This window comes from Eublepharis macularius, chromosome 1 (genome assembly GCF_028583425.1).
Source record: "Eublepharis macularius isolate TG4126 chromosome 1, MPM_Emac_v1.0, whole genome shotgun sequence".
NCBI classification, from domain to species: domain Eukaryota; kingdom Metazoa; phylum Chordata; class Lepidosauria; order Squamata; family Eublepharidae; genus Eublepharis; species Eublepharis macularius.
In genome coordinates this window covers 238762804-238786901 of record NC_072790.1, presented here as the reverse complement: position 1 = coordinate 238786901, position 24098 = coordinate 238762804, and the positions used below count along the sequence as shown (strand labels likewise).

At 45.2% G+C, this 24098-nt stretch overlaps 1 protein-coding gene across 1 annotated transcript in view; it reads left to right on the top strand.

Annotated features, from left to right (window-relative positions):
* ADAM15 (ADAM metallopeptidase domain 15) overlaps positions 1 to 24098 on the top strand; it is a 76163-nt gene that overhangs the window by 5431 nt on the left and 46634 nt on the right. The window contains exons 3-9 of the mRNA XM_054973245.1: positions 5641 to 5744; positions 7325 to 7407; positions 11108 to 11186; positions 15163 to 15239; positions 19298 to 19475; positions 21326 to 21391; positions 23047 to 23115. Of these exons, the coding sequence (XP_054829220.1) occupies positions 5641 to 5744; positions 7325 to 7407; positions 11108 to 11186; positions 15163 to 15239; positions 19298 to 19475; positions 21326 to 21391; positions 23047 to 23115 (656 nt within the window). The remainder of the gene's footprint in view (positions 1 to 5640; positions 5745 to 7324; positions 7408 to 11107; positions 11187 to 15162; positions 15240 to 19297; positions 19476 to 21325; positions 21392 to 23046; positions 23116 to 24098) is intronic.

The window sequence follows — 24098 nt, the reverse complement described above, 5'->3', positions numbered from 1 at the left end:
TGTGACAGGAGAAACTTTTTGTGGCTAGAGTCCATTTCCTCAAGCGCAGGACCACAAAAGCCGATGCCACAACATTGGTCTTTAAGGTGCCACCTCGTCTGCTTACAAGTGGAATTCCTTTTCATTCATAGGAAAAAGGGTGAGGATTGGGGGGGGGTGTCCCATTTTTAATTCTTTTGACTGACAAGAGAGCTCTTTAGGGTAACTGGCCCATATAAACTTATCTCAGCGTACCAGAATCTCTAGGTTCTGTCTCCAGCTGTGAGAACAAGACCAGGCCCAACTCTGCACCCCCAAATAAGGGTGAAAAATACATGAGACGCTGTAGATAGGAACGGCAGACCTCTTTGCAGGAGCTGTGGTTGACCCCTGATGTGGATTAGTGCCACGGTACTTTGAAGATGATGGTTTAGCTCTTTCCCCTTGGGCCATTTCTCTGCTTGGAAATCCACTTCTTCCCCCTGGTAGCAGTAAGCCTTGATAGGGAAAAAGACAGTCTCAAGTTCCTGTCTTTTTTCCTCCTACATGGGCTTTAAAAAGACAGGCTCCTGTGCATGTCTTTTTTCCTCCTCCAAGGGCTTAAATTAACGCTGGAGGCCATTTTTGATGGGGGGAAAGTGTTAGAGATAGAGTTAACTCCTCCTTCCTTAGTGTTGCAACCTTGATATAACTCCTCCCCAGCCATGGTGGTCATGTCAAGCTCTGTTCTGTATTTGGAACGCCAATCTTGACACTCCAGTTCCGTGTATAATTTGGCCACTGGCTGCGATGTAGTTCCCATGTAAAACCGCCTGGTGCAAATGCCAAACTCCTCTCTTTCTTTTGGAGATGGAAATAGCCTTGCCTTACTGTGTCCAAACCCCCTTCAAGAGTTTCTAAGCCTGGATCGCTTCCTCTCTTGGGAGTGCTTCAAAGCTGCTGTGGCTCAAGAAGGGGCGTGCGTGTTTTACGTAGGAAACCTCTGCCTTTACTCACACAGGATGCCAAGGGTGCATGTGCGTACCTGTGCTGAGATATCTCTTTCCCATGAGTAAAAAAAGCCCCTGCCTTTTAATCCACTAAGCTTTTTAAGTACCACCCTGCCCCCCCCTTCAGCAGAAGGCCACAAATGAGGGAAGTCCTTTCTTAGTCGCCTACAAAAGCAGCACTGGGTGGAATGCGCTTCCGTCTGTGTGTGTCTGTTTAAGGATCTCAAAAAGAGCCCTGCAAAAATAAGACCAGAGAGGAAGTCCGGAGGCAGGGCATAAAGGCAGCAGGTCTGTGGATGGCCTCCCGGCAAGTGGCATTCCGAGATAGATGGCTTCTGAACGTGGATGTTCCATTTCACCCTGACATGGTTGCAGATTTGCAATTCCGGATGAATTGGTCTAAAATAACTAGGATCCCCCCTCCCAAATGCTCAGCAGCACCACCTTAAAGCCAGCCCTCTGCATGTGCAGAAAAAAGGGGAAGGCACCCCCTCCCCACTTTTTGCCTCTCCAGAAAAGCAGGAGCGAATGGAGTCACCCAAGAATATTTCTGAATTAAACGGAAGGCCATTCTTGTCTGGCATCCTGTTTCCCACAGTGGCCAACCAGATGTTTCTGGGAAGCCCTTGAGGCAGCAGCCCTCCCCAGGTGTCCCAGCATGTGATTTTCAGAGGTACACTGTCTCTGAACATGGAGGTTCTGTGCTCTGTCAATAGCCATTTGGAAATCTTCTCTACTGTTTTGTCTAATTTATTGTGTTATAGTTGTCTGAGTTGGGAGCCATTATTGCGGCAGTGAATTCTGTAGTCTTATTTTATTATTTATGTGTAGTCCACCTTTCTCACTGAGACACAAGGGGGATTACACAGTGTCAGTCAATACGACCAACAGTTGGGTCTAGGGTTGCCAGCCTCCAGGTAGTGGCTGGAGATCTCCTGGAATTACAACTGGTCTCCAGGCCACAGAGATCAGTTCACCTGGAGAAAATGGCAACTTTGGGGGGTGGATTCTATGGAATTATGCCATGCCAAGGTCCTTTCCCTTCCCAAACCCCACTTTCTCCAGGTTTCTCCAGGTTTCACCCCCTAGATCTCCAGGAATTTTCCAACTTGGAGCTGGCAAACTTAGTTGGGTCATTCAGTAAACAGTGCAATCGGGTTTAGATTGCAGAAATCTGAAAAGAGCAAGAGTCTAGTTAGCACCTATAAGACTAACAAAATTTGTGGTAGAGTATGAGCTTTCGGGAGTCACAGCTCACTTCTTCAGATACTGAAGCTCATATCCTACCACAAGTTTTCTTAGTCTTATAGGTGCTACTGGACTCTTGCCTTTTTCGACTGCTACAGACAGACTAACATGGCTAGCCATCTTGAGAAATCTGAAAGAGAGTTGAAACAATGCTGAAACAGAACTGAAGCATTTAAACATGACATGTTAAATAGTGTAGTAATAGTAGTACAGTAGGGACATACTTGTAGCAACAGACAGTACACAGTAGTATGATCTGCAGTCCCTATCCTTTTACCAAAGCAATACAACCTTTCTACCTGTTTTCCACATGCCTCATAATAAAAGTTGCAAATCAACCGATAACAATAATCAAGAAGCTTTTTATTTATTTTCCTCCTGTCCTTATCTTACATTTGCAAAACACATGTGGTTCAAAATAAAGCTTTAGTGTAGCTGAACAGCTACAAATCCCTCTCAAGAGACTTTGATGGCTGATGACTACTAGATACAGTACACTCCCCCCCCCTTCGCACCCAGCAACTTGAGTGGAGGTTGAAATGGGCAGTAAAAAGGGTGTAAAAAAACCCTTCTGAATAATTCAGTTTTGTGTAGTTTGCAGAAGGCCAGGCGAGCGGGGAGCTTTCCCGACCTCTTCAGGTAGGCCATTCCATATGGTGGGAAGTACCCGGATGAATTGGTCTAAAATAACTAGGATCCCCCCCCTCCCAAATACTCAGTGACAGTGGTACAGTGAATGGTATTGTAAAGGTACATCAGTTTTGCCCATTTGCAGGGTGGCACCTGAGAACGCTCTGCTCAGATGAGCGAAGCTGATCTTGTGCACATGTACAAAATGTATGACGTGACACCTTAATCTCCTGTGCACACAAGTGGGCAATTACTCTGTGTAGTCATAGATCCAGAGGAGTTAGCCGTGTTAGTCTGTAGTCACAAAATAGTAAAGAGTCCAGTAGCATCTTTAAGACTAACCAACTTTATTGTAGCATAAGCTTTCGAGAACCACAGCTCTCTTTGTCAGATGCATGCATCTAACGAAGAGAGCTGTGGCTCTCTAAAGCTTATGCTACAATAAGGTTGGTTTGTCTTAAAGGCAGGGCTTTTTTTCAGCGGGAACACGGTGGAACAGAGTTCTGACACCTCTTAAAAATGGTCACATGGCTGGTGGCCCCGCCCCCTGATCTCCAGACAGAGGGGAGTTTAGACTGCCCTGCGCAATTGAAACTCCCCTCTGTCTGGAGATCAGGGGGCAGGGCCACCGGCCATGTGACCATTTTCGCCGAGGGCGATTTTAAAAAACTGCCCCCTTGTTCCAGCTGACCCAAAGTGACGTCATTGTGCGGTCTTGAGTTCCACCACCTCTCTTCCCAGAAAAAAAGCCCTGCTTAAAGGTGCTACTGGACTCTTTACTGTTTCACTCTGTGTGGGTTCCTGATGGATAAGGGAAAATCCCTCAAAGGGGCAAGTGGCCCCTTCCAATCTGAGCCCGCCTGGCGGGGAGGGCAGACTAAAAATCTAATATAATAAAATAATTAAATAATAAAGAGCATTTATGGCTTGCTTTGTTATATGTAATTCACATTGAACTTCCCTCTCCGTAGAGAGGTACTATTATGTCCATTTGGCTTCTTCCTGTAATGCACAATTCAGGATAATGGCCAGCATTTAGGGAACTCAGCTAAGTCATAGTAGAGTAGAGGCCCGTATGTAGAGGCAACATTTATCTGAGCTGGGGGTCATCCTTCATGGAAAGCCAGTTGCCTAAAGCCCCGTGTCTTGGTTTCTTGGGGGCAACTGTTCGGCCATGATGGGCAACCAGGTACCTCTGGCCTTTTGGTCTGACTCTGCAGGCCTCTGACATTCTATGAGAAGGATGAATTTGTAGCCAAGAAAAGAATTGGCAGTTGGGGTGAGTCCAGGTATTCGCATAAGAAGATTATCAACGGCTTCTTCACTGCCACTGAAAATCCGGGTTCCTCCCAGCTTCACGATCGAAATAACAGACAGAAATCGAAAGAGCGTGGTTCAGCTATCAGTTCACCTCCTTCCGCTGCTCAGGCAGCCAGCCTGCCTGAAAGCACTTCGCACTTGTTTGTTTGTTTTTAAAATATTTAGAAGCCTGTCTTTCTGCCAAACGTTGGGAAGCGAAGGCAGATATATTTTCAGCATTTTATTTCGAACATGTGCTTGCAAACTGTTTGAAAGCAGCTGCTAAACGGCTCTGGAGATGCGAGCGTGTCTGTCTGTGTCTCTGTCAATGCACTCGGGTTTGTGGTGGCACGGGTGCTAGCCAGTCAGAGCCATGTAGTGCTGCAAACACACAGTTATTTTTATTTTCTAGATCACAGCCCTGTAGAAAAAAGGCATGTTTGGACTGAATGCAATTGGGGATACTTAGAGATCACCTCCCTCCATTCTGCTATGTTTTTGCTGTAGTCTTTCTAACCCAGATCTGAATTTCTGTGGTCCAGTCCAAACTGGTTCATCAGTGTGGTGCTTTTCAGGAAACCCATGTGTGAGCTCAGTATGTACTCTAGACAACTCCCAGAATCTGAAAAATGCCAGGGGTCCTTTGGCAAACAAGCTGTTGCACACCCCTTATCCTTCGGAAAGGCTGTTGAAAATTTCTGAGGGGCTACGGTAGCTTTCCAAGGGGGAAACTTGGATTCTCGATCCTTTTTTAACTTGCTTGGAGATGTGGCTAGCTTGAATGGAAGTAGGTCCATCAGCAACTTATTCATGGGCCAAACAAACCCTCTTCCAAACCATGTACTAGGATAATCCTTGTTCTGTGCCTATAAAAGCCAAATTTCTCCAGACATCGGAATACTTTGAGATCCTCCACTTTTCTTGGGGTTTCTCTAGGTGTGGCTCGTGCAATTTCATGTCTGTTGTTGGTCATCCATGAGGGATGGACACTTCTTTTTTAAAAACAGCTGAAATGGTCCGAATTGTGCCACAGTGGCAAATTCAAGACAGATGTGAATATCCAACGACAGACAAAATACTGTACATTCTAGCCCTTAAGGAACGCGCGAGATTTGATGACGGCTAAATAGATCTCGCTAGATTGCTCAGTAGAATGAGTCTAGAAACTTGCTTTTTTCTTACAAAAATGGAAAGCCTCAGGAATCCAGTTGTGTTCTTCGTGCCAAATCCCACACGTGCAGAAAAACCCAAGAGAAACCACCCCACCATGTTTCCCGAGTTGCTAGCCTTCTGGGTATGGAATCCATAGGCAAACGTGTTTTATTTGCATAATTTATTCAGGTGTCAGAGTTGAGGATTTCTTTGTGCAGAATTTCACCTTCTGTCGATTCTTCATAGGGCTGATCTCCGTGCAGCTGTGTGAAAACCGGGAGAAAGGAAGGGGGGGGGGTGGTTTGGTCGGGAGATGACGGCTTTTGCTTGTGGTTGATTGCAGATGGCGAGGCCTGGCACTGGCGGGATGAGCGGACTTGCCACTGGTCCATTATGCCGAGGATACTGCAAGGCAACCAGAGCCTCAGCTTGGAGGTGGCGGCATTGGTAAGACGCTCTTCTTGCATCTCTAGCAGTCGCACATCTTCACTGATTCTACTGATTTGTTGTACACTGATTCTTGGGTAGACGCATAGCTTGGTGGTAAAGCGTTTACCTTGTATGCAAGAAGTCCTTGGTTCTATCCCTGATGTTGCCAGTTAAAAGGCAAACAAGCTTTCTTTGCCTAAGACCCTGGAGAGCCATGCCAGGCAGAGTAAGCAGTAAGAATAAACTGGTGTGATCCAGCATAAGGCAACTTCGTGTATGCATTGGCTAGCAGGGAGGGCTGAAGCTAGGAGGCGGAGCCCGGCTTTCTATGCGCGGCTTGGGCATGTCCAGTTGAAGGCGGTCAAGTAGCAGGTGCCAGGAAAGATCTGGGCTTGGAACTTTGGAGAGCTGCTGCCGGTCAGAGTAGGCAATTCTGACTTCGATAGAATAAAGGTTTGTCTTGGGACGAGCCACTTCCTGTATACTGCAGATTGAGCTATGGCTCAACGGTAGAGCATCTGCTTTGCATGCCGAAGGTTGCAGGTTCAGTCCCCGGCATTTCCAGATAAAAGGATCAAGTCGCTGGTGATGTAAAAGACTTTCCCTGGAGAGCCGCTGCTAGTCTGAGTAGGTAATACTAACCTTGATAGACCAGCGGCCTGACTTTGTTAGGTTGGTTGTTACATTTTTTCTCTCTGCTCTTTTTCCAAGGAGCTCAAGGCCTCCCTTCCTTCTTATCTTTACAACAACCTAGTGAGGTAGACTTGGGCTGAGACTGGCCCAAGGTCAGCCAGTAAGTTTCACGGCAAGCAGTGGTTTGACCTGGGTCGGTGCGGTAACCACCGCATCAACCAGCTGGCTGTTCTGGCGTAGTTTAAGGCAGCTTCGCCTGCTGGTCAGTTTGCGCCCTTACTAGTTTGCGTTCTCTGCCTTATCGCTTGCAAATTCTTGCAGACGCGAATGGGATTTTTGTTTCTCGCCGTGTGAATCAATAGTTTGAGAGCTGGGGTGGGGGGGAGCATTAATATTTTAAAGGAATAGAACCCGGAGGAAGAAAACGAGCCGCTCCGAAAGGGGAGCCGTGCGGCTGCTGTGCCGTAAGCTCAAGATGAGCCGGCTGAGATGAGCTCATCTCCTCCTGCCCCTCCGCCTTCACCCGTCGTGTGCCCAGCCCACGGATGTAGGGAGCCTCCCAGGCATTTCCTTCTATTACTGTTGGGCAGGAAATGCTGGGTGGGGTGGAGGGGGGCAAGAAGCAGACACCTCTCGGCAACTCCCCCCCTCCTGCTTCGCACCCGCAGGATCAGTGAGCTAATCGGGGAGAGGCTTTTCCTGCCAGCAAGGGGGTGAGAGAGCCCTACCCTGCCCTCGAAGTGACCCTGTTGCATGGCACGCCTTCGGAGGCAGCGTGGACCTAAGGACACACATGCATGCACAAGAAGGTGTGGACAAGGGGGGGTGTCTCGGCTCGTCCCCTCCCAAGCCAGAGTGTGCTTCCTAGAGCCACTGTGTTGCAAATAATTTTTAGAAATTCTCCCAAATCCCCATGTCTGTTTTGAATGATGTCTCTGGCTCATTCTCCCATCTCTGGTTCGCAGGGGCGGAACGGATTCCCGGCTCAACTGCAGATCGCTCTGGAGGTGGAGGGGGACCACCTTCTTCTAGATTTGGCACAGAATTGGTGAGTCTGGCATGGCACTTGTAGAAGCGGTGGGGCTGTGGAATGACATTCCAGAAGAGCCTTGGTGGGTGAGACCAAGGTGGTACCTAGTCGTGCTTTGCCCACGTGCCCTCAGGAAACCTGAAAGCAGCCCCCCTCTGTTCATCGTTACCCCTCTTCACCGAACATGAAAGTTCTCTTAGGCACCATGAGTGGTTGTTGAGGAGGAGGATGATAACAACTGCGCTTATATACCGCTCTTCTAGACGGATTAGTTCCTCACTCAGAGCAGTGAACGAAGTCAGTGTTATTATTATCTCCACGATATAGCTGGGGTTGAGAGGAGTGGCTTGCCCAAGGCCCCTGCTTAGCTCATGGTAGTGATGGGATTTGAACCAGCAGAGTGCCAATTAGTCGCATAGGAAGAAACATGCCAGATTGGACCCTGGGTCCATCTTGTCCAGTGTTCTGGTCCACACAGTGTCCCAGCCTTTGGGAAACAGAAAGCTAGGGCAGGATCTCCCACTATCACCAGCAACTGGTGTGCAGAGGTAGACTGTCTCTTGACATGGAGGCTCCATTATATGTTTGCTTTCGGAGCTATTTAATCAGGAATATTTATTTATGTCATTTATAGTCCACCTTTCTCATTGAGACTCAAGGCGGATTACACAGTATGAGGTTAATACAATCAGGATCAAGTACATTTCAATACAATACCATAAGGTAAACAGATACAAGTTTAAAAGACGTAGCATTAGCAAGGATCCAAGACAGAGTAGAAAAAATACTGGAGCAAAACATAATTAATTCTAGGACTAACATTAGACAACATGGAGCACTGGTTGTACATAGGAGTACATATTTAAAGCAGTAGATAATATTTGAGGCAAAAATGGGGATGAAGTCTATAATCCCCAACTTGTTAGTGAAGCACCTGAGACCCCCTCCCTACAATGCAGCCCTCCCATTTGAGTAAAAAGCCTTTTTGAATAGTTCGGTTTTGCATCGTTTATGAACAGGCAGGAGAGTGGGGGCTCTTCTGACTTCCTCAGGCCGGTCATTCCACAGGGTAGGGGCCACCACAGAGAAGGCCCGTGTACAGGCTGCTGTTGATTTTGCCCATGTGCAGGCTGGCACCTGCAGGAGACCCTGTTCAGATGAGCAAAGCTGCCGTGGAGGAGCATAGGGAGGGAAGCAGTCCCGTAGATATGCTGGACCAAAGCCATGAAGAACTTTGTATGTAATATCTAATAAACCCTCCTGAGTTCCATATTCCACAGGCATTGACAATTTTAGAATGGGCTGGAAAGCAGGTGGGGTGTCTATGTGATCTGGAGTTATTATGCTTCTCCTGGTGGAATACTAAATGGCAAACACTCTCTTTGTGTGGGGCCAAGGAGCATCTTGGAAGAGTATGCAAAGAGCTGGATCCAACTTAAAAGTCCAACAAATACAGCGCTTGCAAGCGAGGCGTCAATGACGTCAGTGCTTGAGATTCTTGGGGTGATGGGCTTTTATTATTTAAGGTGGTGATCACTTTGTGGGTCCTGAAAAGCTCAGTTTAGGGTCCGATGCAGCCCCCACCCCTCTTGCTGAAGCTAAGCAGGTCTGGTTCTGCTCAGTGCATGGGTGGGAGACTTCCTAATGATAATAATAATGACGACGCCATTCAATTTACGTACTGCTCTTCAGGACGACTTAACACCCCTCAGAGCGGTTTACAAAGTATGTTATTATTATCTCCACAACAACAAACACCTTGTGAGGTGGGTGCGGCTGAGAGAGCTCTGAGAGAGCTGTGACCGACCCAAAGTCACCCAGCTGGGGTGACCTCTGTACAGGGTACAGAGATTTTATTTTCCAGTAATAAATATGTTTCAGCATGTAGCCGTGTAGGTCTGCAACAGAGCAGCAAGATGAGAGTCCACTAGGACGTCAAAGAGCAACAAGGTTTCCATAGTCACAGAGCTGGACTCTCGAAAGCTTCTACTCTAGAAATCTTATTGGTCTTTAAGATGCTACTGGACTCTAATCTTACAGTAATAAGTAAGCAGGTTGCCCGGTTTGGACTTTGACACTGGGCATTCAGAGGGACGCTGGCTCTTAACGGGGCACTCAAGAATAATAACTTTGTCCTTATCTACTGTTCTTCTGGACAGATTAGTGCCGCACTCAGAGTGGTTAACAAGTCAGTGTTGTTGTTATCCCCACAACAGACACCCTGTGAGGTGGGTGAGGCTGAGAGAGTTCTGAGAGAGCTGTGGCTGACCCAAGGTCACCCCACTGGCTTCAAGCGGAGGAGCAGGAAATCAAACCTGCCTCTCCAGATTAGAGTCCTGCTCCTCTTAACCACTACACCAAAGTGGCTCTGTTGGCTGCTGGAACAAAACACAAATCCCTTATCAGTCTTGTGGGCATGCTCACTGGAGGAACATACGGGCCAACATGGCGTAGGTCTGATCTGTGCAGTTGAGACCTGCCAATCATGGCACGTGCAGGTTGGGACTCAGTGTACAAGCACAAAGCCTACTGTGCAAATACCAGACGGCTCTAATGCCACTCTTGACATACTAAAATGCTCCCCAATGGGAACTAACAGCAACTTACAACATCTTTCTCTCCTCTTCCATTTTACCATCACAACAACCTTGTCAACAACCTTGTTAGGTAGACTAGGCTGAGAGGGAGACAGGCCCAGAGCACACGGCAAGTTTCTGTGGCAGAGTGGGGATTTGAACCTGGGCCTCCCAAATTTAATACTTTACTGACTAGAGCTTCAGGATTTTATGAAGATGTGTGAATAGCATTCTCTCTCTTTCTCTCTGGCTGTGATTTGGAAACGTTATCCCTCCCTTCCCGGTGCAGTGGGGTCTTGAGACCATCTGCTTGCTTGCATCCCATTGCTATCCCCTATCTCATTGCAAAAGAGAGCCAGTTTGGTGCAGTGGTTAAGAGCGGCAGGACTCTAATCTGGAGAGCCAGGTTTGATTCCTCATTCCTCCGCTTGAAGCTAGCTGGGTGACCTGGGGTCAGTCACAGCTCTCTCAGAGCTCTCTCAACCCCACCCACCTCACAGGGTGATTGTTGCGGGAATGATAATAACACACTTTGTAAACTGCTCTGAGTGTGGCACAGCTCTCTCAGAGCTCTCTCAGCCCCACGCACCTCACAGGGTGATTGTCGTGGGGATAATAATAACACACTTTGTAAACCACATCGAGTGTGTCCTCAAGGGTGGTATATAACTTGAATGTTGCTGTAAAACCAACCTGGTGGAACTCTGTCTGAGGAAACCAGGGCCCGGCGGGATTTATTATCTTTCCGCCAGGCCTGTAAGACAGAGATGTTCCTCCAGGCATATGGTGGAGGGTCGGTTAGGCCCTCACTGGCCACACTAAAGATCTGTCCGCCACCCTACATATGAGCCAGGGCTTGAAAAGCAGTATTTTATCATCGCCATCTGAAGAGAAGCTGTATTGTATAAAGTTGTTTTAATCTTATTTGTTTACCATTTTATCTGTTTTTAACTGTATTTATGTAAATTGAAATGTTGTACTCCGCCCTGAGCCCGCCTGGCGGGGAGGGCGGACTAAAAATCTAACATAATAAATAAATAAATAATAAAGAATGCCTTCGCATTTTGATAATCGGCCCCTTGTCAGACTAAACTTTTCCAAATGGAGACTCCACCCGTGCTGAACGTACCTTTCTGTGACAGGGAACTGCTGGCGGGTGCCCAAGGACTGGCATATTATCTTCCCGATGGAACCAGGGCGATGCATCAGACCAGCCAAGAGGTAGGCATTTGTGTTTCTGGCTGGGTGCCAGGCACCTCCAGGTGGAGAGCTTGGGTTCTGTTCTCCAGCCCTCTGCCCAGCTGGGTCTCTGCCAGGCTTCTGGGTTGTGGCCAGTGCACCCCTCCTGATGGGTTGAAAGCTCCTCTGAATTTTTTTCTGGCCTGGAGTAAAGCTTTTCCTTCCAAAGTAGGATGATTTGTAGTGCCTTGCCTTATTGAGAGTATCCACTTAAACTGTGCTTAAAATCCTTTAGGGGCTGGGCCCAGGTTATTTCAGGGAGCACCTCCTTCCAGATCTCTCTCTCCCAGCTCTGTAGCCCTGAGAATCTTTGGATGATTTCAACATCTGTCAAGTTAGCAGTCCCTGCCTGGTAATTCTCCCCCCCCCTCTCCGAATCATCGATCCGGTGATACCATCTTTGGCCCTTTGGAAGGACATTTGTTTATACAGGCCAAAGGTTTGAACGATGAGTTCTCTGCTGGCTCGTCCCTTTTGGTTGGTTTGATTTTGGGGAGGTGCTGTTTATGTTCTATTTCTGTGCGCTGTTTCTTGCTTTGGAAAGCTCGCTGAAGGAGCGCCTTGTGCATCGTCTAAATAAATAAAACGAGTCGAGCACTTTGAAAAGCACTTTGGCGCAATTAGGGAAAATGGGTTACATAAATATTTGCTGTTATCTTCCTCCTCAACACCGGCTCTGTTTCCTGGCAGTGGACTTCTCCTGTTGCGCTTGTTCAAATACCAGCTTTTAAATTGTAAACCGCCTTGAGGAGGACTCTGAGGAGAAGGCATAGAAATATCCTAAATAAATAGAGTCCCTGCCTCCCCTCAGATCCCCTTTTGTCTCTCGAGTTTGTGGTTTTCTCTGATATAATAATCTGATAATCAGAAGTAAACTGCCTCTGCATATGGAGGATCTATCGGGCTGTTGTGGCTAATACTTATCAATAGTTCTGTGCTCCCCCCAAACCAGAGATTTGTCCATTTACTACTGAAAGTTTTCTTAAGCCAGTGGCTACTGCCGCTTATTATGGTAGAGTTCCATATGATAATTTATGCATTATCCTTATGTCAGTCACTTTCATTGAAGGTCCCCGACTTCTAGCACCCTAAAGAGGGGGGTAACCTTTTCCCCATACCATGCATAATTTTTTTTAAAAAAATCTTGTTTAGGTTTTAAGTACAGGTTCATCACATTAACAGAAGGCCCTAAAGTTGGCAGAGAAAAAAGGCAGAGCAAAGTTGTGCGGTTTATATAAGACAAAAAGAAGCAAGGAAAATAGAACACAGATAGCAACTGTCACTATATAATAACTAAATCAGTTTTAACCAATCAATTATATACAGAAGAAAATACGTCTTGTCTCAGTTATAGTACAATCCTAAACAGAGTTACTCCAGCCTAAACCCATTGATTTCAGTGGGCTTCGACTGGAGTAACTCTACTTAAGATTGCACTGTTAGTCTTTAGAGTATATAGATGGAACTGATTTTGGCATTTTTCAAAAACATAATTTTTGTGGTTTCCTTATACGAAAGGAAATTCTCAAAACCTGCATAGCCTCTCCCCTTTTCCTGCTTCATCCTTTTCTTCCTACCCAGTACCTGGTTTACAATATCTCACTATAAAAAAGAGTCCAGTAGCACCTTTAAGACTAACCAATTTTATTGTATCATAAGCTTTCGAGAATCACGTTCTCTTCGTCAGATGCATGGAGGGCAGAAGGAAACTGGTCAAATATAGAGGAGGAGAGGGGAAGGGAGGGGGGGATGTAAACAACTCCTTTGATAAGGAGATGCAGACAGCTCCTTTTGGTGTGGGGATCAGTTTGCTTGTGTAAAGGTTCAAAGGAGTTTGCCGTGTTAGTCTGTAGTAGCAAAATCAAAAAGAGTTCAGCAGCACCCCTAGACTATCCAATTCCACTGCAGCACAAGCCTTCGATAACCACAGTCCTCCCCGCCAGATGCATCTAACAAAGAGAACTGTGGTCCTCGAGAGACCACGCCAGGTGCCACTGGACTCCCCCTGACCCCGCCTCTGTAAAGGAAATCAGTTACCTGTGATAATGAGATAACCATTCATAGTCCCTATTCAGTCCCAGCTTGACAGAGTCAAATTTGCATATGAATTCCAATTCAGCAGCCTCCCGTTGGATTTTGTTTTTGAAAGGTTTCCGTTGAACTACAGCGACCTTTAAGTCTTTGGTGGAATGTCCTGGTAGATTGAAGTGTTCTCCCACTGGTTTCTGGACGTTGCCATTTCTAATGTCAGATTTGTGTCCATTTATTCTTTTGCGTAGAGGTTGGCTGGTTTGTCCAATGTACAGAGCAGAAGGACATTGTTGGCACATGAGGGCATATATCAGATTGGAGGATGAGCAGCTATAAGAGCCAGAGACAGTGTAGTTGATGCCATTGGGTCCTGTAATTGTATTCCCTGGGTAGATATAGGGGCAGAGCTGGCATCTGGGTCTGTTGCAGGGCCTGGTACCTGTGCTGGTGACTCTGCTAGCCGATTCATGATTGTAAGTGAGAAGTTGTTTAAGGTTGGGGGGCTGTCTGTAGGCAAGGAAAGGTCAGACTTAAAGGTTGCTGTAGTTTGTGATCACCCTCCCACATGGAAGCCATTTTGTGATGGCGCCCAGTCCTTGCTCTCAAAATTCCAAGAGGACCCACAGGCTCATCAAGACTGAGGGCTCCTGGCTTAAACCTATTCTGACTTGTGGAAGGGCCCAGTTGCATGGTGGGAAACCCTCAAAGACTTGTGAAGAGCTCATGTTCTCCTTTCCCATGCTATTTTTCTCTTTCCATCTTCCTGGCAGCTCCCATATCCTCAGTTTCCCTTGATTCCTTCTCTCCTTTCCAGCTACTAACAAACATACATTCTCTCTGCCCCCCACCCCCGGTCTTCAGCTATATTTACTATTTATTCACTTAATGTAGGGTTGCCAAGTCCAGGTTGGGAAATTCCTGGAGTTTTGGGGGGTGGAGCCTAGAGAGGGTGGGGTTTGGGGAGGGGAGGAGCCTCTGTGGTGTATAATGCTATATAGTTCACCCTTCAGAGCAGCCATTTTCTCCAGGGGAATTGGTCCCTGTTGCCTGGAGATCTGTTGTAATTCTGGAAGATCTCCAGCCACCATGTGGAGGCTGGCAACCCTACTTATACCCCACCTTTTTCCACAATGAGGACCCAAAGCAGCTTATACCATTCTTCTCTCCTGCATTTTATCCTCACAAGAACCCTGTGAGGTAGTTCAGGCTAAGTAATCATGACTAGCCTGAAGTCCCTTGTCTCCCAGATTCCAGTCTGAAACTCTAATCACTACAGAACATTAGCTTTTATGGGGTAGCTACTGTTGAACAGTAGCAAGCAGCCAGTTCTGGGTGAGTCCTGCAAGTTGTGTGGTATCACGTTGCTCCCAGGCTCGGGCTCAGGAGCCCTCTCTCCAAGGTCAAAACAGCCCTGAAAAGAGCCCTCCCCCTTGCTTTTATTTAAAAGAAACCAAGGCTTAAAGGCCGATAATACTGTTGTGGTTGCCTAGTGACCCCCCCCCCCCACACACACACACAATGGCCGCTGCAGAGGGCATTAGTCTCTTAAAGGTACAAGTGCTGCTTCTGTTATTTTGGGGTGGTTTACCCCCAACTTTAAAAAAAAGATTTCAAATTTTTCTGCAAATCTGAGGCATTTTTCAGGCTTGTAGAAAGATCTATCTTGTCTGTTCATGGCTCTAGTGTCTAGATGTAAGTATCCACAGATTTGGCAGCATTGAGAATTAAATACACTGATGTTTGTGTTTGATCTTCTATGCATTTTTTCCCTTAATTTAAAAAAAATCCAAAAAGCCTTAGTCTATATATATTTCTTGTTCTCACCTTGGCATTCTTTTAGAACGATTTCAGTTAAACTTGTTGCGGACGTGCTTCAAACTGTGCATATGGGGGTAGAGATTGTGGTTTATACTTCTCTCCGTTCCAGGGGAATTGCTGTTATCGGGGTAGTATCCAGGGACTCCCTGAGTCTTGGGCCAATATCTGCATTTGCTCAGGTCTAAGGTAAGAAGGAGCCAGAACAAAGAGGGAAGAAAGAACTTTGGGGGTTTCTAAACAACCACCAAAAAGTTATATTGGCTCTGTGACATCCAAGGCATTTTGCAGCTGCCAGCTAAGGTACCAAATTCCATTCCCCACCATAAAATATCTACAGATAGTCGTTAAGTCAAATATTAGTTCCATTTTTTTTAGGTGTTCAAGTAAGGGCATGTGGAACAGATTATTTTACTATTAAAATTTCCAAGCTGTCCACTTATGAGATTTATATCTCAACTCTGAACAGCTCCAGAGCTTTAAATAATGAGACTTAAAAACAGAGATCTTTCTTTGAGGATCCTATTACTTAGTACACATAATTTGTACGGGTTTTCCTTGTTTTAACTCTTCCTATTAAGGCACACAGACTTTTTAAAGAGTTTATTTTTTATTGAAATGAACTCTGATCTTCTTAATAAAACAAGATACTAAAATAGAAACAATTGTTAAAATCTATAAGTAATTAATACGCAGTAAGGATTAACTGTCCTGACATCTCTTAAATAAATTTAAGATAGCTTTAAAATCAGTTCTACTGTGAATTACATTGAGTATTTAGTAAGCACAAGAGATAAATATTTGTTTCACCTACATCTTCATGAGATTTCTTTCAGCAAAATCCTTATCTCCTATCTGGATTAGCATCTTTCATTATAGTTATTAGCATGTGCTATAAATAGAAACATTTTATTTAAACATTCAAAGATTTCTTTGAATATGTAGCTGGGAACTAAGAAAAATCAAGAACAGTTAACACGGATAGAGATCAATTATAAAACTAAGATCTTAAAATGTTGAATATAAAATGCGATGTATATGATGAAATATAGAATGTAGAGTATAAAACTTTCAAGTATAAGTAATTAAGGAGCAGGGGAAGAGTAATATTATGAAATTTAACTGTCGTTATATATCTTGCTTATATTTTTGTTGTAGCTTAAATCTATTATTCTGTATTCTGTTCAAGATTCTTTGCCTTTTCAAATGTCTTTTAAATAAAGTTTATAAAATTTTAAAAAATTGAAAATGTCTTATACACAACAGCAATATAAAAATATGATTGGTTTTAGATTTTGCTGATTCTTTAGATTTTCAATCGTGACGTTCGACCTAGCCAAAACGGAATGTCATATCACTGGTGCAAGATAAACATAAATCTTTAGAGCGTGATAAGAAACTTAAGTGAGCAAAATCATCATCAATCCATTCCAGCAATTAAAAAAAACAGTTGTCTCCTACTGTCTCCTACTTCTAATTAGTAGTCGAAGATAAAAGGAACATCTGTGCAGTTGTACAACCTGTTGGCAAACGACATTAAAGTTTGTACACAGTTTGCTAGAATGCATGTATATCGTGATCCAATCCATATTCCCGTTACACATGGTTGTGTGATCCCCTGTTACGTTTCTGTGCTGTGCTTCCTAGAGGGAGCTCAGGGCAGTATTCGTTATCTCCTCTGCCTCTGCGTTTCCCTCATAACAACAACAACCACTCTGTGACTACTTGACCATATGGCCGACATGCGTTTGGTCAGGGTCGCACAAGGTTTTGTTTTGAGTCTTTCTGTCTGATTTTAACCTGTATTGAGGCTATATTTGGGCCTGCAGAATTTTTTAATATTATTCTGTAATAAGTCCAGAGGAGTTAGTCGTGTTAGTCTATAGTAGCAAAATCAAAAAGAGTCCAGTAGCACCTCCAAGACTAACCAATTTTATTGTAGCATAAGCTTTCGAGAATCACGTTCTGACGAAGAGAACGTGATTCTCGAAAGCTTATGCTACAATAAAATTGGTTAGTCTTAAAGGTGCTACTGGACTCTTATTGATTCTGTAATATGTACATGTATTTTGCTGTATATTGATATATAGTCACGCTCTGCATATAGTAATTTTAATATTGGCCCTTTGATTTGGATTTCTTTAACCTTCTTTGTTCTTAATTCAAATTATTTATGGGTTAAGCTCCCCAACCCCTCTTTTTGTCCTTTTTTTTCCTTCCTGAAGGGAGCTCAGAACAGTCCATTAACTTCCCTGCCTCTGTGTTTCCCTCATAACAACAACCACTTTGTGAGGTAGCTTAGTCTGAGAGAAGTGGTTTGGCCCAAGGTCAACCAATAAGCTCTGTGGCAGAGTGGGGATTTGAGACCATGTATTGTGGATCTCTGAATGTTTTATTTAATTATTTAGGTGGTTGTTGTGGGTTTTCCGGGCTGTATTGCCGTGGTCTTGGCATTGTAGTTCCTGACGTTTCGCCAGCAGCTGTGGCTGGCATCTTCAGAGGTGTAGCACCAAAAGTCTTGTGGTGCTACACCTCTGAAGATGCCAGCCACAGCTGCTGGCGAAACGTCAGGAACTACAATGCCAAGACCACGGCAATACAGCCCGGAAAACCCACAACAACCATCGTTCTCCAGCCGTGAAAGCCTTCGACAATACATTAATTATTTAGGGTTTTTTACTTCATTTATACCTCACCTTTCCTCCCAATGGGAACAAAAAGTGGCTTACAACAATCTCCCCTTCTCTGTTTTATCCTCAAAACAACCCTGTGAGGGAGGCGAGGCCAAGGGCGTGACTTAGCCAAAGTTCACCCAGTAAGCTTCCATGGTCCCCCAGATCCTAGTTTGACGTTCTAACCACTGCACAACCTTGGCCGTCTTCAGGCATAACTAACCCTGTGTATGCAATTTTAGCTTAAGAATATGTCAGGCCTTGCTGCCTTAGACAAAGGCTGATAATAAATCTATATAAAGACAAGTGTCCTGAGTGACTCATCATGCCCAGCCCAAACCCATGGACCTAGAAACATGAAATTTGGGGAGAACATTCCTTTCATGATGTAAACACCCACTAAGAAGGGATTTTAATAAATTTGCCTCCTAAGAGGGTAAAAAGGGGCAAAATGTGATTTCCCAAAGGGATTTAGCTTCCCTGTGTGGCTGGCAGGCTGCTGCCTGCTTGTGCCCCCGCCTGTTGCCAGCTCAGCCACTCGTCCCTGATTGGGCTAGCCTTCCAAGGTCATTTGCATATGTGGGCTGGTTGGGGCTCACAATATTTCCACACCTCATTCCCCACTCAGAGACTCTTCCCTGATTGGGCTAGCCTTCCAAGGTCATTTGCGCATGTGGCCTGATTGGTCCTCATCCCCCCACATTCTAAACAGTATGCAGTTGCTATTGGAAGTCATTGAACATGTCCTGAGGTCAAATGCACTTCCCAGTAAAAAAAAAAACCCACAAACCAAAAAATGTTACTTATAAGTAACTGGATTTAAAGCAGTTAAATACTGTACCGAAGCACAGGTATCAAGCTAGTATCAATATAAAGAAAGTAAACCGGTGTCTTATTTTTATTTACAGCAACAAAGTATGTACTTCTATATGGTGATATACAATCAATTCAACTATGAGGTTCATCCTCCGTACCAACAAGGAGAAATCCTCTTAAAGTGCCATGCATTTATGTAAACTGTTTATACAGAGGTAGCTTATACCCAGCTTATAAAGTGCGAGTGCTCCAATGTTTACTCCAATGCAAAGTCCATATATAGCATATTGCACAGAAATCCATAAAGTGCAAATGAGTTAGAAAGCAACTCTATAGTACATGTCTCAAAATGTCATACAATTCATCGTTTATGTGCACTTCTTCCTTGTAGTAGCTAAGAGTCCGTAAGTAAAAGTTCAAATAGGGAATTCCATAGATGGCTGTGATTGATGGTTCTGTAGATGGCTGTGATTGACGGTTCTGACGGGGCGTCTAGATCCAAAATACCCCGTTTCAAGAGAATCCTTTGTCACAGCATCACAGTCAGGTATCCAAAAGTGTCATTCACATGTATAGAAGTATTATTCCTCTTTCCAGTACAACGTTAAGTATTGTTAGACCAAGGCCCACCATTCTTGGTGAGAATCCCCTCAAAATCAGTCATTTAGTTTGCAGGGAGGGGGGACCAACCGTCTGCTCACCCTTTCTGAATGTGTTCCCATGAGCAGGATGCTTCTTTAACATGGCTTCCTTTTCCAGTGGGCTCCTGGTCGTGTCCAGGAGCCGAAGCTACAGCTTCGAGTCACATGTCAAGGGGGACACAATGGATCACACAGCCTACAGGCTGCATTCCGTCAGAAGCAGCACAGGAGAATGTACACCAGTTTCTCTGTCCCATGGACAGCATCAACAGATGGAGCCACCTCTGCTACATAGGGTATGTGTCAACGACCGTCTTGCAGCATGGTATAATCTGATATGGACTGTACCACTTTCAGAATGCAAGATGAGGGAGGGAGGGTTGCATGTCTGAATCCTCAATTTTCACGAGCATGGTATCTGCAAAACTCTCCTCCAGCACCACATTTCAAATGAATCCGTTATCTTCCTGTCAGCTTTCTTCACTGTCTAGCTTTCACATCCATACATGGCAGTGGGGAATACCATAGTTTGGATTATCTTGATCTTGGTTCCTAGAGAGACATCTTTATCTTTAAGGATCTTCTCTAGCTCCCTCACATCCAAGTCTCAATCTTCTTCTGATTTCCTCGTTGCAGTCTTCCTTTTGGTTGACGACTGAGCCAAGGGATAGAAAATCGTGAACAATTTCAGTTTCCTTATTGTCAACTTTAAAATTGTGTAGTTCCTCAGTAGTCATGACATTTGTCTTCTTGATGTTCAGCTGTAATCCTGCTTTGGTGCTTTCTCCTTTAACCTTCATCAGTAGCCGTTTCAAGTCTTCACTGACAGCCAAAAAGACAAGGTACTAGATCAAATCGAGCCTGAATTCTCCCTAGAAGCTACAGTGACAAATCTGAGGCCATCGTACTTTGGTCACATCAGGATTCTCTGGAAATAATGCTAGGGAAAGTGGAAGGCAGTAGGAAAAGAGAAAGACCTAAAACGAGATGGCTTGACTCAATAAAAGAAGCCACCTCCTCCAGTTTGCAGGATCTGAGCAAGTGTGTTAATAGGACATTTTGGACCCTCATTCATAGGGTCGCCATAGGTCAGAGGCGACTTGACGGCACATAACACACACACCATATTCTGGATTCTAGTAAATCTTGTTTTCTTTCCAGATTTGTTGGCTTTTGTTTTATCTCTGGCCAGGCTGGATTCAGCAGTTCATGAGTAGAAGGGGAACTGTGCGTAGCACAATCCTGCTTGCAGGATGGGGCACATCAGTATGATTTTTAACGAAAAAAATCAGCGTGCTTATGGAGAAATGGAACGTACATGAGATGGCTTGCATGGTTTTATTTAATTTGCTTTTGAAATGATATTAGAAGAAATAGCCTGTGCAATTTCTTGCGCGTGCAGAAAAGATAGCAGGGACATGATTGCTTTCACTTAGCGCATGCAGACAGCCAAGGAGTAATTTCATTCATTTATGTGAAACGCTTGCTGCCTTTCAACCCAGTTCAGGCCCTCAAGGCAGCAACAATTATAAGAGAATAAAAATAAACTTTTAAACAGCATGTATAAATGCTACCAGCAGTAAAAAACAGACAAGGAAGGGGGAGTCAGTAAGGGTCACGGGCGAAACAGAAGCCTTTGGATGCTGGTGGAAGACAGTGATTGAGAGAAAGAGATGAATCTCCTTGGGGAGGGAATTCCAAAGTTTTGGCACCACAACCGAAAAGGCCCTTTCTCAAGGTGCTCTGTAGCCTCAAATGGAGGGGCAACCAAAGCAGGGCATTTGAAGGTGATTGGGTAGGTTTATATGGGAGTAGCGGTCCTTAAGATATGCTGGCTGCAGGCTAAATAGGGCTTTCAGCGTCAATACCAGCACATTGAACTGGACCCCGAAGCAAATTGGGTACTACTGTAGATGGAACAAGACTGGAGCCTACTACAGACAGAATCGTCGCTGCAGCAGCATTCTTTTCTGACTGTCGCTTCTGAACACTCTTCAAGGGCTGCCCCATGCACAGCACGTTGCAGATGTCTAACTCTCGATGTTACCGGGGCATTTTAGTGCTTCTGCTTGCTCAGGAACTCTTTCTTGCGCACCCAAAGATGCTCCACGGGATCCATCTCTCAATGTTCTCTCCCCTCTCCTAGAATAAGCGGCAGGCGGAACCTGAACACGCATACGTGGAACTGGTGATGGTGGCTGACCATGCCGAGGTGAGATGCCGCAGTGGCTACCCACCCACTCCTTGCTGTGACCCCTTCCCTGTAGCTTCTGAGGAAGGCATCTAAAGGTGAAGGTACATCAGAGAGGCCGGCAGCTCTCTGAACATGCTTTGAGCTCTTTTTTTTAAAAAAGTATGTGTGGTTCATTCTGATAACCTACTCTTTTATGCAAGCCAGGCAATCCCTGGTGGACTAAACCCGGAAACAGCTACTCTGTTCCTTGTAACTAGAACATTTTATTTAATGTGCATGGGCTGTGGGAGTCTCCTACCGCATCACAACTTTTTAATGTCCTTTTGTAACGAAAAGAGCAGGAACCTGGAACCAATAAAAAACTTACAACACAGCTTACCTCCAAATATGGGAGAATGAACAGTAACCTCCATGTTGCTATGCTTAGTATATCTCCTTATATTGAAATAATAATAATAACATTCAATTTACATACCACCCTTCAGGACAACTTAATGCCCACTCAGAGCGGTTTACAAAGTATGTCATTATTATCCCCACAACATACACCCTGTGAGGTGGGTGGGGCTGAGAGAGCTCTGAGAGAGCTGTGACTGACCCAAGGTCTCCCAGCTGGCTTCAAGCGGAGGAGTGGAGAATCAAACCTGGCTCTCCAGATTAGAGTCCTGCCGCTCTTAACCACTACACCAGACTGGAAGATTGACAGCTCCCTTATTGTTGCTGATTTACCCTTGGGCCAGGTGTACATGACCTGCTCTCGAACTTAAGGTTCCACATCAGACTTATATCGGGGCCTTAATTAAATTTCTCAGGGCAGGCTATGGTGTATCAGTGGATCGAACGTTGGACCTGGGATATGTGACTGGCTCGACATCACCCAGTGAGCTTTGTGGGAGACTGGGGACTTGAACCTGGGTCTCGCTGGTCCTAGTCCAACACTGTAATTGCTTCGACACGCCGGCATCAGATGCAATTAGCTTGCAGAAGCTAAGTGACTTAAATAGGAGCCGTGGGAACCCTATGACAGTCTCCTGGATTACCCTGTTAGAATAAAAGCTGGATCAAAATACACTCTAGATGTTGGCTGGTTGCCCCAGCCAGTGCAGCATAGCGGTTAGAATGTTGTGCTAGGATCTGGAAGGCCTGGGTTCGGATCCTGACTCCGCGGTGAGTAAATTGGACCGGTCACACACTTTGTGCTTAAACTTCCTCCCAGGGTTGTTGTAAGTACAAAATGAGAGCCAGATCCACGTATGCCACCTTGAACTTCTCAGGTCTTTGGTCTTAGGTAAGCGGCAAGCCCGGGAGTTCCTTTTCTCTCCAAATGAGGAAGGCGAGAAGCTGGCTGTATCAGAGGGGGCCAGCCACATCAGCGTGTATACTGATGTTCAGTTGGTTGATACTGGTTTATCGACATCCATTAGCTGTGACGGTTAAACACGACTTTCAAGTTCAGAGGCACGAATGCCGGTTGCCGGGGGTTAGAGATCAAAGGAAGATTATTACCTTTTGCGTCTCCCAGAAGCAGCTGATTGGCTTTAGGTCTGATCCTGCCGGGACCTTCTTGGGTAAATTGAAAAGAGAGCAAGAAGCACACGCGCAGGGCTGAGAAAGCCTTCTGAGTTCCGTCTGTCTTTGCCCAGAATGATCTCAGCTCAATTCTCTCCTTTTAGTTCGTGCTGGACCCTGACCTCGACCGAATCCGGATACGGATGCTGGAAATCGCTAGCCATATGGATGGGGTGCGTAGTCAACTTTGCAGATTTGACCAGCGCGGACTCAAGAGTCACCGATTAGCCTGTTAATGGAGTTCTATCGATGTTGCTTGGCACAGCGTGTCACACTTTAGGAAAAAGAGAGGCAGGTCCCTGCCCCAAGGAGCATGCAGTCACAATTTAGATTAGGGGCTGTGGAGTGAGAATAGGGGGGGAAATGAAGCCACCCAAGTGCAGTCACACAAGCCAGGATTTCTGTAGGGGCTGAAGACCAAGGGGTTTATATCGAAGGCTTCACTGGAGAGGTGGGCTTTGGTCTGGTGTTTGAAAGGGGGGAGAGGTGGGGAGTTTCCAGCATAAGGGAGGGAACCGAGGAGAATGGATGGAGCCAGTCTAAGCAGGAGCAGGTTTTGGGGTGGCAGAACTGGAGGAGAGAATCTTGTTCCGTGATACCGTCTCGGTATCACGGAACAAGACACAGCAGTGAAAACTGAGTAAGTAATAAACCATCAAATGTTATACAAAATTATTTGTATGCGTATTGATTCATAGACGAAAAAAATAGGTGAAATCATCCAAGGAACTTCACATGCACTTACCTTACTCAATAAATAGGGACGCCAAGTTAGATAAGGCTTGGAATTTGTACGCCATAACCCTCTGAATGATTATACGAACTTTCCGTGATCACGCTTGAGACTTGCACATTACAAATCTTTGTGGAATTACAGGATTTCTTATCGCACTTCAGAGAATCGGCTATACTGTTCTGGGTTTGAATATCATCCAATGAAATGTATTTGCTTGTTGATACTCAGAAGTCCTTGATGTTTACAGAAGTTTATTGTTTACATGTAAATAAATGTTTTTTACCATTTGTGTATAAGAAGTGGAACGTTGTCATCTAACCTGCCAGCCCGATTTATTGAGTACGATAAGTGCATGTGGAGTTCCTTGTATGACTTCACTTACGTTCTCTATGAATCAGTACACACAATAATTTTATATAA